The 16,126-nt window shown below is 42.6% G+C and overlaps 1 protein-coding gene across 1 annotated transcript; it reads left to right on the top strand.

Moving 5' to 3' along the window:
- Positions 1–1,781: 1,781 nt before the first annotated feature.
- Positions 1,782–15,867, top strand: LOC111969754 (mitochondrial import inner membrane translocase subunit Tim17-A). The gene is made up of 6 exons (XM_023996000.2): positions 1,782–1,886; positions 5,101–5,200; positions 7,329–7,392; positions 7,497–7,625; positions 7,958–8,068; positions 15,391–15,867. Exons 1-6 carry the CDS (start codon positions 1,861–1,863, stop codon positions 15,462–15,464), a joined length of 504 nt encoding a protein of 167 aa, XP_023851768.1. The 5' UTR covers positions 1,782–1,860; the 3' UTR covers positions 15,465–15,867.
- The last annotated feature ends 259 nt before the right edge of the window (positions 15,868–16,126 follow it).

The following is a 16,126-nucleotide window of genomic DNA, read 5'->3' as shown; positions in this document are numbered from 1 at the left end:
CTGCATCCACAAAATGCCTATATTTGGTCATTTCTCAATGAAGACTTGCACAGTGATTCATTCCTTTCTTGTTCCTAATAATGGGAAGTGGGCCAGCGGTCTGTCTGGCTCTCCCCATGAACACTGGTCTGATGGGGAGAGGGAATGGACGAGGGGAGGGGAGTAGGAAAACATCTGAAAAGATGTAGATTATTGGATTAAATGCAAACAGTGGGTTATTTCTGAATCTCCTAAGAAATTATCGCCTTTTGTAATTACATTTCATAAGAGGTTTTCCTAACCATGTGACCAGAGAGGTGGAAAATCAAACCTGTAGAGTCTGATCATTTTTTCTGGTAAAATCACGTGGTCAGGAAAAACTCTGGCCTGAATAATTGAAATGAGAGAATAAAGAAAGAGTTTGGTCTTTGGAGAGCATTTAACCAAAAAGTATTTGGAGAGCTAGCTGGCAAACTAGAATATCAATTCAAATCAAAAAGGGACACAAGTTTTTTTCTGGCCATAGGGCACAGAGTTTTTCCTTGGTTTATTTCTATTTTAGTGACAAGTTATCGATGAAGATAAAACAATAGAAATAAAAATATAGCTGCGAGCAGAAATGAACGGGGTTCACAGGATGACAGAAAGGACACAAGATCAACTGAATAACAAAGCAAGCACTCTTTAATGTAAGAACTATCTTCCTTTATGTGCAATCCAGAGTCTAAATACAAAATCTGGAGTGAAGCTGATGTATGGTTCATGAGGAGAAGACGAATGCAGATGATTTTGAGCATTATCGTAATATATGCAAAGAATTAGTTAATAGTAATAGTTTCCTTGTTTTTTGAGATATAAATACCAAATTCAGTGTGGTTTGCCTTAGGGACGTCCATGACAGCGATGACAAGTTTCAAGTGGAGTGGATTTACAGTGGTTTAAATGGACATTTGTCAATAACTCAGTCATAATTTGACCAACCCCTTAGCTTTTTTCAAACAAAGTTTAGTGTAATTTGATCCTATGGTTTATGAGAATATTTTTTTTTGCATATTAGCATATGTGCTAATATGCGTCTACTGGTGTACTGTGGCCATCTTTGAATAAGTCCAAAGACCAAATTTGGAGTGAATCTGACTTTTAGTCCATGAGAAGATTTTTAGGGTTATTTTAAGCATTAGCGTTACATAGTCAAAAAAGTGAATTGTTAATAGTTTCCTTATTCTTTCAAACAAAATATTGTTCATGGTAATGTCTTTGATTACCCTAAAAAGTTGAAAGTTGATAAGCCATTGTTAAGTGGAATTATAAAAGGATTTAACTAACCTAAGTCTTTGCTGTAAAGCCCTAGTTAAGATAAATTAATGCACAAATAAAATACGTTTTTATTTATTTTGTGATATTTGGGTGGCAGGTAGCCTAGTGGTTAGAGTGTTGGGCCAGCAACTGAAAAGTTGCTAGATCAAATCCCCGAGCTGACAAGGTTAAATCTGTCATTCTGCCCATGAACAAGGCAGTTAACCCACTGTTCCTAGGCCATCACTGTAAATAACAATGTGTTCCTAACTGACTTGCCTAGTTAAATAAGAAATGTCCTCTTCCTCCGGTTGTTTGGCGCTTTCAAGATAACTGGGAACTCTCTAAAAAAACGAGGTAAAATAATGACGTCATTGATCTTCAGGTTGGAAAGTCAGAGCTCTAGAAAGAGGCCCGAGCTCTTGACTTGGAATTCCCAATTGTMTTGAACGCACTGAAGTCGGAGATTTCCCAGTTCCCATTTGTTTCGAATGCGGCATTGAACGCACTGAAGTCAGAGATTACCGAGTTCCCAGTTGTTTTGAACGCGCCAGTTACGTCAGAAGGGAACAGTGAAAGAACAAAATGGAGGAATACGCACGGGAGCCATGGTGAGTGAAAGCATCTAGTGAACTAAATTGCAACACAGTGTTGCTGGTGTCGTAACAGCACAGCGATATAATCTGTTCAAATATACATGAAATATATCTTTAATCCAAACGAATATTTGAAACCCCTAAACCGTCCGACTCCGAAGATGCTAGCTAGCTGAGTTGGTAGCCCACTTCAGTGACCTTGTTGAGCGTTTAGGCGCTGTTGTTTGATACGTCAAACGCTTATCTGTGATTTCACGTGTACGTCGCGTGATACACATTATTCACCACAAATTAATCTGAATAATTCCCACATTTGCTTTGTAACTACCTACTGCCCATGTAGTTAGCCCTGCTGCTAGTTCAATCAATTTACAATGTATGATGTAACGACACGTCTGCATGCTCCCTCATAAGCCTCCCTCATAAGCCTATATATATATATATATATATATATATATATATATTAAGTAATTATCAGACACCGATAGTAAGTTAATGATAACTGTTAGTCCACTCGCTAATGTGATATGCTAGGTATAGTTGGTAAGATAATGTGCTGTGTTACTAGCTACCTTTCAAGATGCTACAGTAACTAGGTAATTAGCCTAGTAGCACAACTTTGCTACTAGTCTTGTCACGATACCAGGCCAAGTATCGCGATACAATGGGGGAGGGGGGCATATTTCAGACATGCAACGCAATGTGCTTTACAGGAAAAAAGGAAAATAAAAGCTGAAATATTTACTACAAGAAATAACAAAAATAATGACACAAACTGAACAACTAAAAAGGCACCTAAAGCAAAGCAAAAAATAAGATTTAAGATATCGTTTAAATATGTCCACAGTTTCAGCCCCCCTCAGGTTCTGTGGCAGGCTATTCCAGAGGCTGGGGACATAATAACTAAAGGCTGCCTCCATGCCTCTTGGGCGTTGGGATAGTTCAAAGGCCAGTGCCAGAGGACCTGAGGGACCTACTGGGTACATAACTTAAAAGCATGTCTGACATGTATTGGGGAAGGAATATACATGCATAATTAATTGTATGTCCTTGTGGCAGTAAGGGGAACACACTGCAAGAAACCTTCTTTACTCTTCAGTTAACACACACACACACTCCCTCACACACTTGGTGGTACGTGTCTGAAGTCATTGTGGGGGACTTCCAGAGAGTGGTTGAGGAGATCAATAAACCCATCAACTTCGGGACACACTCGTGACTTGAGTGATGTAATTCATATTCTCCATTTCAATAATAAAAAGAGCAAGAAATTCAAATGAACAAATCCTCCCTGTCGTTTTACGAAATATAAACCTCAGTAACAGCTAAATATTTAATTTGTTAAACGTGTCAAGTCTCGACATCATACATAAACAAATGCACGTATCAAATAAATAGGCACGCCGCTCCATTATTTGTGTGAAATTGTGCAAACAAAAAAATACCGCCGTGCCTTATGGGATTCCACTTCGCTATGAAGCCGGCAGCGTTGCAGGCTCAGTCGAAGTGCCTACCGGAGGGGCTAATTAGCCCCTACACCCTCGATAATTTTCACTCCCTCAGCTTTGGGACACTTGTGCAAATGAAAGAGGCGCTTGCAAATGGAGGGCAGAGGGGAAAGAAAGAGGGTGATTTGGGATTTATCCACTCTGTCTCCCTCTCTCATAAGCACACACACCACTCTCTCTCCCACAAACATACACACACTACTCCCAACTTAAAAATCTATCTACAAACGATACCCCATAATGACAAAGCAAAAACATGTTTTTAGAAATGTTTACAAAAAAAACGAGATACCTTTACATAAGTATTTTAGACCCTTTGCTATGAGACTTGGAATTGAGCTCAGGTGCATCCTTTTGCCATTGTTTATCCTTGAGATGTTTCTTCAACTTGATTGGAGTCCACCTGTGGTAAATTCAATTGATTGGACATGATTTGGAAAAGCAGACACCTGTCTATATAAGGTCCCACAGTTGACAGTGCATGTCAGAGCAAAAACCAAGCCATGAGGTCGAAGGAATTGTCCGTAGAGCTCCGAGACAGGATTGTGTCGAGTCACAGATCTGGGGAAGGGTACCAAAACATTTCTGCAGCATTGAAGGTCCCCAAGAACACAGTGGCCTCCATCATTCTTAAATGGAAGAAGTTTGGAACCACCAAGACTCTTCCTAGAGCTGTATACCCGGCCAAACTGAGCAATCGGGGGAGAATGTCGTTGGTCAGGGAGGTGACCAAGAACCCAATGGTCACTCTGACAGAGCTCTAGAGTTCTTTTGGGGAAATGGGAGAACCTTCCAGAAGGACAACCATCTCTGCAGCACTCCACCAATCAGGGCTTTGTGTTAGTGGCCAGATGGAAGCCACTCCTCAGTAAAAGGCACATGACAGCCCGCTTGGAGTTTGCCAAAAGGCACCTAAAGGACTCTGACCATGAGAAACAAGATTCTCTGGTCTGATGAAACCAAGATTGAACTCTTTGAACTGAATGCCAAGCGTCACGTCTGGAGGAAACCTGGCACCATCCCTACGGTGAAGCATGGTGGTGGCAGCATCATGCTGTGGGGATGTTTTTCAGTGTCAGGGACTGGGAGACTAGTCAGGATCGAGGGGAAAAATACAGAGAGATCCTTGATGAAAACCTGCTCCAGAGCGCTCAGGACCTCAAACTGGGGCAAAGGTTCACCTTCTAACAGGACAATGACCCTAAGCACACAGCCAAGACAACGCAGGAGTGGCTTCGGGACAAGTCTCTGAATGTCCTTGAGTGGCCCAGCCAGAGCCTGGACTTGAACCTGATCGAACATCTCTGGAGAGATGTGAAAATAGCTGTGCAATGACGCTCCCCATCCAACCTGACAAAGCCTGAGATGATCTGCAGAGGAGAATGGGAGAAACTCCYCAAATACATTTGTGCCAAGCTTGTAGCGTCATACAGAAGAAGACTCGAGGCTGTAATGGCTGCTAAAGGTGCTTCAACAAAGTACTGAGTAGGGCCTCCCGAGTGGCGCAGTGGTGCAACACTGCAACACTACCGTTATCTAACATTACTAGGTGGTAATCACACACTTTTAATAGCCAGTTGACACAAGCCTTCAGGCTACTTTACACTAGCTAGCTATGTATCATGCATTTTAAATGCAACTATGACCCTGAAGCAAACTGGTAAAGACCTGTGTGTTTATCTGCCTGTGTGTGTTCATTGACCATACTGTGTTTTTTTCAGTCCGTGGAGAATCGTGGACGACTGTGGGGGTGCTTTCACCATGGGGGCCATTGGAGGAGGGATCTTCCAGGCTGTCAAGGGCTTTAGAAATTCACCTGCAGTAAGTTCAGCCATGCCAATAAATTCCCCCTTGTGCAAAATGACACTGAACAAAAATATAAACGCAATATAAAGTGTTGGTCCCATGTTTCGTGAGCTGAAATAAAAGATCCCAGAAATGTTCCGTACGCACAAAAAGATTTACTCTTAAATTTTGTGCACAAATTTGTTAACATTCCTGTTAGTGAGCATTTCCCAAGATAATCCATTCTCCTGACAGGTGTGGCATATCAACAAACTGATTAAACAGCATGATCATTACACATGTGCACCTTGTGCTGGGCACAATAAAAGGCCACTCTAAAAGGTGCAGCTTTGTCGCACAACACAATGCCACAGATGTCTCAAGTTTTAAGGGAGCATGCAATTGGCATGTTGATTGCAGGAATGTACACCAGAGCTGGTGCCAGAGAATTGAATGTTAATTTCTCCACTATAAGCCCAACTTCGTTTTGGAGAATTTGGCAGTACGTACAACTGGCCTCACAACCACATGTAACCACGCCAGCCCAGGACCTCCACATCCGGCTTCTTCACCTTGTGGTCGTCTTAGACCAGCCACCCGGATGGCTGATGAAACTGCTGTGGGTTTGCACACTCAAAGAATTATTGAATCAACTGTCAGAAACCGTCTCGGGGAAGCTCATCTGTGTGCTCGTCGTCCTCAYTAGTGTCTTGACCTGATTGCAGTTCGGTGTCATAACCGACTTCAGTGCGTAAATGCTTACCTTCGGTGGCCACTGGGACGCTGTAGAAGTGTGCTCTTAACGGATGAATCCCGGTTTCAACTGTACCGGGCAGGTGGCAGACAGCTTGGATGGCGTTTTGTGGGCGAGCGGATTGCTGATGTCAACGTTGGGAACAGAGTGCCCCATGGTGGGGTTATGGGTTGGGCAGGCATAAGCTACGGACAACGAACACAATTGCTTTTTACTGTTGGTATCTCGTGTGCATTCAAATTGCCTCAATTTGAATCCTCAACTCATCYGCCACCATCCCCTCATGTCTCAACATGATTATGCATGGGCCCCATGTCACAAGGATCTGTACATAATTCCTGGGAGCTGGAAATGTCCCAGTTATTCCATGGCCTGTGTCATGTAAAAATCTAGACAGTGTGAAAATGTTTCCAGTCAATAATTGAACGCGTCTGTGGATTACTGAGCTCATGGAGATGTTTCTCTCACACCCCCTCACCCTTGATTTGGCTARGTAACAAGCATAATTAGCTGGTTGGCTTGTTCTTAGAGGTGTGCAGTTTTAACTTGTTTGCATAGCTAGCTAACTAAGAAATGTATGCACTGTCAATCGAAAACGTAGTCGCCCAAGTCTTTGCAAGAAATCTCTCCTCACATCAACCCTCAGCACTTTGACATGCGATTCCGTGTATTTACATGCTGACCTCACGCCTCAACAAGCTTGTGATTGGTCAAAGTCAATACTCCTGGCCACCATGGAAACATCTGCACGAGCTCAGCCATCCACATAGAGATGGCGTGCATTTATTGAACTGGGATCTTTTTCATACTGGGAGAAATTTCACAGCATGATGTCACAATCAGAACGGTTGGAAACTATTTCACGCTAGGAAGATGTTTACATGACAGCATGTATACTCACCAGAAATGTCACCCATTGAGCATGTTTGGGATGCTCTGGATCGACGTGTACAACAGTGTGTTCCAGTTCCTGCCAATATCCAACAACATCGCACAGCCATTGAAGCGGAGTGGGACAACATTCTACAGGYCACAAGGAGATGTCGCCCTGCATGAGGCAAATGGGGGTCACACCAGATACTGACTGATTTTCTGACCCACGCCCCTACCTTTTTTRAGGTATCTGTGAGCAACAGATGCATATCTGTATTCCCAGTCATGTGAAATCCATACATTAGGGCCTAATGAATTTATTTCAATTGACTGATTTCCTTGTTGAAATTGTTGCATGTTGTGTTTTATATTTTTGTGAAATGTAAGTTGACAGCTATGTTTGATATAGTGAGCCTATGGGATATGAAGGAACAGTTAAGTCAATTAGAGACTGAATTTTGCACTGTGCTGAATGGGTTGGGCATAGTGAGGTGTGAAGAATGAGGAGTTTTGATGCCATCTTCTTTTTGTTCTCAGGGGATGAGCCACAGATTGAAAGGTAGCATGACAGCCATCAAGACCAGAGCCCCACAGTTGGGGGGTAAGTGCACGTTAAGCTTATTTGGCTCTTTAGTTCTCAGACTGCTGGTCATTGTTGCCTGCTTTTGTCTGAAACCGTGCGAATGATGTTATGTTGTATTGTAGGTAGCTTTGCAGTATGGGGAGGCCTCTTCTCCATGATTGACTGTGGGTTGGTAAAGGTTCGGGGGAAAGAGGACCCCTGGAACTCCATCACAAGCGGGGCCATGACTGGAGCCATCCTCGCAGCAAGAAGTGAGTGATTTAGTTGAATAATTCACATTTTAAGACAGGCATTGCTGTGAAGGGGCCCTCGCGCTGTTTTTCTGTCACACTTTCACACACATACTCATACAAACAAAATTGCCCTTATACAGCTATCTTACAATAACTTTTGCACAAAGTTCACCATTGGTTCCTTGTTGAACACACTTATGTATTTCCACGTGCTTAACATACAACATGGTCTTGTAAATTCGGAGCGTTCACGTGTTTGTTCAATGTAAATGTTGTTTTTTGTTTGTTTGTTGGTGTACTGTAAAGACTAATTGCTGTGTTGTACTGATTCCTTTATTGTTTGTCCTCAGATGGACCAGTGGCCATGGTAGGCTCTGCTGCAATGGGAGGTATACTACTGGCATTGATAGAGGGAGCTGGAATCCTGCTCACTAGATTTGCTTCGTCACAGTTCCCAACTGGTCAGTGTGCCCCTCTGAGGAATGCTGTCTTATGCTGTAGTTGATTTACAAGGCTACAATATAGGGAGTGCAAATGTTTTATTTAATTTATTTAACCTTTTATTTAACCAGGTAAAACCCATTTGAGGTTAAAAACCTATTTTGCGAGGACGACCTGGCAAGTACGCAAAACAGGGAAATAGTAGCGTGTCCAAAAAACATTACAGAATACATACAAAAGACAAAGTGTCACAAGTTAAAGATACAATTGAAGATTAGAAACAACTGCAGTTATCACAAACGGTGTTGTCGATCAGAGTCTTAAAAACAGGCAAGGACACTAACTCCCCTAACTTTAAGATCTTCTGAAGCATGTTCCAGGATGACAGGGCATTATGGGAAAAAGATTGTCCCATCTCAGTTCTAGCCTTAGGAACAGACGAGGACAACAGCGACTGTGAACGAAGACTATATTGAGTGACTGATCTGGTCAGTAAAGAACAGAGACACAAAGGGAGTTGTCCCATCAATGCTTTGTACACATTAAAGTGTACCAGTGCTTTAGCCTCCTAGTGGAGAGAGAGGTCCATTGCACCATAGCATACAAATCACAGTGATGGGTAAGTGATCTAGCATTTGTAATAAATCTTAAAGCACCATGATTAACCGTGTATAGAGTTTAAGGTACTTGCTGAGGCCTGCATATAGACAATATCACCATAATCCAGCACTGATTTAAAAAAGTGCTTTGAACAAGATCTTTTCTGACTAACATTGAAAGGCAAGATTTGTTCATGAAATAGAAACTCAATTTCAACTTCAGTTTCGTAGTCAAGTTATCAATGTGCTGTTTAAAATTCAACTTTTCATCTAACCAAATCCCAAGATACTTATAGGAGGAGACCCAATCAATTTGCTGGCCTGTTATAGTTCAAATCTGCAAGTGACTCCATCTGTTTACTTTCAGGAAAGAGAACCATAAATGTTGTTTTCCTTTCATTGAGCACAAGTTTCAATTGGAAAAGCTGCCATTGAAACTCAGATTTCATACCCTCCTGAGCTACACACTGTGTTCTGTCAGAAAGGTCGTTCAGGAACCAATCCAATGCATCAACACTTAAACCAACCTTTTTTAGTCTTTTCAACAGCTGGACATGGCAACAGTGTCGAAGGCCTTCAATAAGTCAATAAAAAGTGAAACACAGTGATTTTTCTTGTCCTGAGCATCTAGAATATCACCTACAACCTTACTTACAGCAGTAATTGTACTATGCTTGGCTCTCAACATTCAAAAGGCACTCGCACATCTGAGCAAACTTTTTGCAGGTGCATGGCAACAGTTGAACAAGATGAATGAGAAAGGAAACCGCACACTGATCTTGATAGTATCACTGATCTTTAATAAGCTTACGCATCGGCCCGGGATTTTTTTTAAATTAGCACCCTTATGTAGACCTAGGCCCACCAACATCCGTTCCACTCATGGAAAGGGGTTTGAGGCAAAGGAAATGCTTGGCTCTAAAACCCGACTGGAATTGAGATAAAACTGAGTTATTATAAAGAAAGTCTTTCAACTGTGAGTTCACACACTTTTCTAAAATGTTTGCCAAAGCAGACAGTTTAGATATGGGACGGTAGTTATCCAACTGGGACGGATCTCTACCTTTATGTAAAGGCGTGACATAGGCTGCTTTCCAGACTTTTGGAATGGTATTACTCGCCAATAAAATATTTAAAATATGAGTGAGAGGCGCAGCAATGATCTCTGCACCAACTTTGAGAAAATGCGGGTTTAATTCATCCGGGCTGCTTTCTTAATATTAATAGATTTTGAGTTCCTTTACAACTTCTGAAAGCTCATTCCCAGTAAAATGAAATAGATGAACCATAGGCCGACATGTGGCAGTTTCATTCACCGCCTCATTTGAGATGTTAGGAAGGAGTTCATTATCAAGTAAATGCCCAGCTTTAGCAAAATGCTCATTAAACATGTCAAGTTTATTCTTGTCAGTCACATCCATTGAATTTGAGGTCAACTTCAGCGCAAGACCAGAGGAGTTTGTGTTAGCATTCATGGGTTTAACGGTTTTCCATAATTTCGGATTATTGAGGTTTGCCTTGGTAGATTCGTAGTAGAAGCTAGATTTGCATTTACGTATTAGCAAGGTGCACTTATTTCTCAGTGGCCTGAATAACTGCCATTCAGTCTGGGAATTACCCTTTCTGGCTTTGGCCCATTTGTGTATTTAGTTTTTGGATCAAATCAGATAATTCCCCTGTAAACCAGGGATTGTCTCTACCTCTTACCCGGTACTTTTTGAGAGGGGTGTGTTTATAGAATGAAAATAGGAGAATACCTCTTCGATATCTGGAATAAGCACAATCCTATCCCAGTTGCATGCATAAAGTTCATGCAGGAATCCTGCTCACCGAACTGCCTAAAATTTCGTGTGACTATGAACCGAGAGTGCACTTTGGGGATTTTGGTGTCTCTAATGCAAGCAACTGCACAATGATCACTTAAATCGTTAGCGAAAATACCAACAGCTGAGTATTTATGTGGATTGTTTGTTAGAATTAACGTCAATAAGTGTTGACTTAGATGTCTTTGGGATTGAGTCTTGTGACTGCATTTATAATTTGAGTAAAAGTTTATGTATTGCACAGTCGTCTTATGGCCTCGGAGTTTGGAGATAACCAATCCCAGTTTAAATCGGCCATAAGGACCATTTAATTTCCCCCCAACCACGCATCAGTTCAGCCAGAGAATCCAGGGATTCTACTTTAGCAGATGGAGGTCAATAACATCCTTTCAAATCTAAGTTCACAGCTTTTGATAACTGCAGTTTCAATGCTAAAAACTCAAACTGTTTTGGTTTAGATAAAGACCTTAGTTCAGTAACCACATCTGTCTTTAATATAGATGGCTATTTTTATTTCACCTTTATTTGACCAGGTAGGCCAGTTGAGAACAAGTTCTCATTTACAACTGCGACCTGGAAAAGATAAAGCAAAGCAGTGCGACACAAACAACAGAGTTACACATGGAATAAACAAACGTACAGTCAATAACACAATAGAAAAGTCGATCTACAGTGTGTGCAAATTAAGTAAGATTAGGGAGGTAAGGCAATAAATAGACCATAGTGGCGAAATAATTACAATTTAGCAATTACACACTGGAGGAGTAGATGAACAGAAGATGAATGTGCAAGTAGAGATACTGGGGTGCAAAGGAGCAACAAAAAAAATAACAATATGGGGATGAGGTAGTTGGGTGGGCTATTTACAGATGGGCTATGTACAGGTGCAATGATCTGTAAACTGCTCTGACAGCTGATGCTTAAAGTTAGTGAGGGAGATATGAGTCTCCAGCTTCAGTGATTTTTGCAATTCGATCCAGTAATTGGCAGCAGAGAACTGGAAGGAAAGGCGGCCAAATGAGGAGTTGGCTTTGGGGTTGACCAGTGAAATATACCTGCTGGAGCGCGTGCTACGCGTGAGTGCTGCTATCGTGACCAGTGAGCTGAGATAAGGCGGGGCTTTACCTAGCAAAGACTTATAGATGACCTGAAGCCAGTGGGTTTGGCGATGAATATGAAGCGAGGGCCAGCCAACGAGAGCATACAGGTCGCAGTGGTGGGTAGTATATGGGGCTTTGGTGACAAAACGGATGGCACTGTGATAGACTGCATCCAATTTGCTGAGTAGAGTGTTGGAGGCTATTTTGTAAATGACATAGCCGAAGTTAAGGATCGGTAGGATAGTCAGTTTTACGAGGGTATGTTTGGCAGCATGAGTGAAGGATGCTTTGTTGTGAAATAGGACGCCGATTCTAGATTTAATTTTGGATTGGAGATGCTTGATGTGAGTCTGGAAGGAGAGTTTACAGTCTAACCAGACACCTAGATATTTGTAGTTGTTGATATATTCTAAGTCAGTACCGTCCAGAGTAATGATGCTAGACGGGCGGGCAGGTGCGGGCAGCGATCGGTTGAAGAGCATGCATTAAGTTTTACTTGCATTTAAGAGCAGTTGGAGGCCACAGAAGGAGAGTTGTATGGCATTGAAGCTCGTCTGGAGGTTAGTTAACACAGTGTCCAAAGAGGGGCCAGAAGTATACAGAATGGTGTCGTCTGCGTAGAGGTGGATCAGAGAATCACCAGCAGCAAGAGTGACATCATTGATGTATACAGAGAAAAGAGTCGGCCTGAGAATTGAACCCTTTGGCGCCCCCATAGACTGCCAGAGGTCTGGACAACAGGCCCTCCGATTTGACACACTGAACTCTATCAGAGAAGTAGTTGGTGAACCAGGCGAGGCAGTCATTTGAGAAACCAAGGCTGTTGAGTCTGCCGATAAGAATGAGGTGATTGACAGAGTCGAAAGCCTTGGTCAGGTCGATCAATACGGCTGCACAGTATTGTCTTTTATCGATGGCGGTTATATCGTTTAGGACCTTGAGCGTGGCTGAGGTGCACCCATGACCAGATTGCATAGCGGAGAAGGTACGGTGGGATTCAAAATGGTTGGTGATCTGTTTGTTAACTTGGCTTTCGAAGACTTTCGAAAGGCAGGGTAGGATAGATATATAGGTCTGTAACCGTTTGGGTCTAGGGTGTCTCCCCCTTTGAAGAGGGGGATGACCGCGGCAGCTTTCCAATATTTAGGGATCTCAGACGATACGAAAGAGAGGTTGAACAGGCTAGTAATAGGTGTTGCAAACAATTGCGGCGGATCATTTTAGAAAGAGAGAGTCCAGATTGTCTAGCCCAGCTGATTTGTAGGGGTCCAGATTCTGCCGCTCTTTCAGAACATCAGCTATCTGGATTTGGGTGAAGGAGAAATGGGGGAGGCTTGGGCAAGTTGCTGTGGGGGGTGCAAAGCTGTTGACCGGGGTAGGGGTAGCCAGGTGGAAAGCATGGCCAGCCGTAGAAAAATGCTTATCTACGAGAATTCTCGATTATCGTAGATTTATCGGTGGTGACAGTGTTTCCTAGCCTCAGTGCATTGGGCAGCTGAGAGGAGGTGTTCTGATTCTCCATGGACTTTACAGTGTCCGAGAACTTTTGGGAGTTTATGCTACAGGATGCTATCATTTGCTTTCCTAACTGCCTGTGTATATTGATTCCTAACTTCCCTGAAAAGTTGCATATCGCGGGGGCTATTCGATGCTAATGCAGTACGCCACAGGATGTTTTTGAGTGAACCAAGGGCTATATCTGTTCTTAGTTTTTTTTTAAATTGAATGGGGCATGCTTATTTAAGATGGAGAGGAAAGCACTTTTAAAGAATAACCAGGCATCCTCTACTGACGGAATGAGGTCAATATCCTTCCAGGATACCCGGGCCAGATTGATTAGAAAGGCCTGCTCTCTGAAGTGTTTTAGGGAGCGTTTGACAGGGATGAGGGGTGGTCGTTTGACCGCGGACCCATTACGGACGCAGGCAATGAGGCAGTGATCTCTGAGATCCTGGTTGAAGACAGCAGAGGTATATTTAGAGGGCAGGTTGGTAAGGATGATATCTATGAGGGTGCCCATGTGTTTCGGATTTAGGGTTGTACCTGGTGGGATCCATGATAATTTGTGTGAGATTGATGGCATCTAGCTTAGATTGTAGGACGGCCGGGGTGTTAAGCATATTCCAGTTTAGGTCACCTAACAGTGCAAACTCTGAAGGTAAATGGGGGGCGATTATTTCACAAATGGTGTCCATGGCACAGCTGGTGGCTGGGGGGGGGGTCTACAACAAGCAACAGTGAGAGACATTTCTTTTCTTTTAAAAGTAGAAGCTCGAACTGTTTGGGCACAGACCTGGATAGATGACAGAACTCTGCAGGCTGTCTCTGCAGTAGATTGCAACTCCAGTAGATTGCTATACCTCCCCCTTTACTTTGTCGGTCACATCGATAAACATTATAACCATCCAAGCCTATAGACTGATTTAGAACAGATTTCTTAAGCCAGGTCTCGGACAGTACTAAGACATCTGGATCAGCAGTGTGAACCCAGACTTTTATCATGTCCAATTTTGGCATCAAACTCCTTACCATAATATGCATCAGTCCCAACCCTGATCTAGTTTTAAAATTAATTTGGAGTGGGAAGTTCATCCATAGCCAATGGGCCTGGGTTTAGGTGAATGTTTCCTGACACCAAAAGCAGAAGAAGAATAATACACCTTGATTTGTTTCTTCCTAAAATCTCTCTGCAGATTTAAAATAATCCAACCTACAGTCATCTGACACAACAAACACAGATTTTAGACAGACCAAACCCTGTAGATGAGAAAGTTTTATGAGCATGTCACAGTAGAAGTCAAATGGTAACACAATCGGATCCCTCTGAAAGATAAAAGCTGCTATACCATCAGTCAAAGTATGGTGTAGCGGTATCTCTGGGTTAGGGAGATTGTTTTTGATAATTTAGACTATGCAATGAGCCATAACCCATGTAGGCAGCAATTAAAACCATTGTACAAAAATACACATTTTTACCACTGAATCCAACAATTCACTAAAACAAAAATAAGAAATATATACTGAGTCAATCTTTTGAAACCTTAAATTCCCTAAAAATGTTCRGCTGTATCCTACAGGTCTAGTAGAGTTAGAAAGCAAGTGTGTGCCCGAGCGTTGTTGCCTTAAAACTGTCAGCACGTTCAACAGCAGCTGCAGGAATGTACTGACATGTATTTCGCCCAGTGTGTGGGTCTGGTCAATGCACCCAGTCGCCTTGCAGTAGGCTACAGCGCAATGAGGCAGAGCGGGCACAGTAGACCGGTGGCTAGTCCACCCAGCAGGGGTATCCTGGGCTAGGAAGCCCAGCGCATCTAGACGTTATGTCACAGCGCAGATACCGACCTCCGGCTTCCACCGCACAGCAAGGCAGGAGTGGAGTCAGAAGATTCCGGTAGAATGGCGAAACACAGATTTTTTAAAAACCTGACCGTCGAGGAGTATCCAAGGCTAGTCGGCCCAACGTGTCTGGACCGTCAGTCACAGCACAGATGTATCCTCTCTCGACTTTCAGGAAGGGCACCACACCTGCTTGATCTCCTGTAGAAACCAGCAGATGTCAATTTAACGCTTTGATCTTGTAGGATTTTGTCTGTTGTTTAATGACAAGTCTCGCAGCCTATAACGGTTTTGCTAAGTAATAAAAACTTGTAACACTTGAAAGAAACAGTGTGACACATCACGCTCAGCAAAACTGCCCTGCCGCCATCTTGAATTGGATAGTGTTATTTATATTGAACATGGACGAATGACTGCTTACTGCCCAGTCGTCTTATTAATGTATTATCCCTGATGTCATCTCTCACCTATTCCCTTTCTATAGGTCCCCAGTTTGCTGAGGAGCCAGCACCCATGCCTGCCCCCTCCTATGGAGGAGACTACAGACAGTACCAGTGAGAGGTCCCTCTCACCCTCTAGGCCTTTTTGAAGTTACACTTAGGAAATGGAGGACATTTTTAAGCAATTACAATTGTACCTAACATTATGGACTGGGTCATAGAACTGAAGGGCAAATCCACACTTTTTTTTCCAGAGCCGATGTACAGATTTGCCTTTTACCATCCTCAGCCTGGTCAGTTGTGTTTAGTTCACCCTAAATTGGTTAAAATATCTGAACGAGGGAAAAGCTTGTGGGTTTGTGCAATCATACATGCATGTATACTCTGCAAGTGTGACAGATAAACTAGAGCTGATGTTGAGTCAAGCTCAGTGCCATGGCTGTCAATGTCCAGTCAAAGATTGATTCTATCAAACTGTCTTTCATGTCTTTCATGTGTATATAAAGACTTTCCTGCATGTATTTGGCATKTATTGCTTATTTGCCTTATTGTTAATCGTATCCTGTGCTTGTGCGTGCTGTTTTGTAAATGAAATCACTAGGCTGGTATTTTATTGAATGGTATAAAAGGCAAATATTCATTATGCTCTCCCTGAAATCTTAGGTTATATAATGACTTATTTATTTTTTTGGTAGTTGATAATTAAGTGCTTTATAGTTTAACACCAAGAGAGGAGCAAATTACTACTGGCAAAGGATGACCTCAAACCTCACCAATTGC

The sequence above is a fragment of the Salvelinus sp. IW2-2015 genome, linkage group LG11 (assembly GCF_002910315.2).
Source record: "Salvelinus sp. IW2-2015 linkage group LG11, ASM291031v2, whole genome shotgun sequence".
NCBI lineage: Eukaryota > Metazoa > Chordata > Actinopteri > Salmoniformes > Salmonidae > Salvelinus > Salvelinus sp. IW2-2015.
The sequence above is the reverse complement of the archived record's forward strand: the minus strand, read 5'-3'. Positions and strand labels throughout refer to the sequence as shown.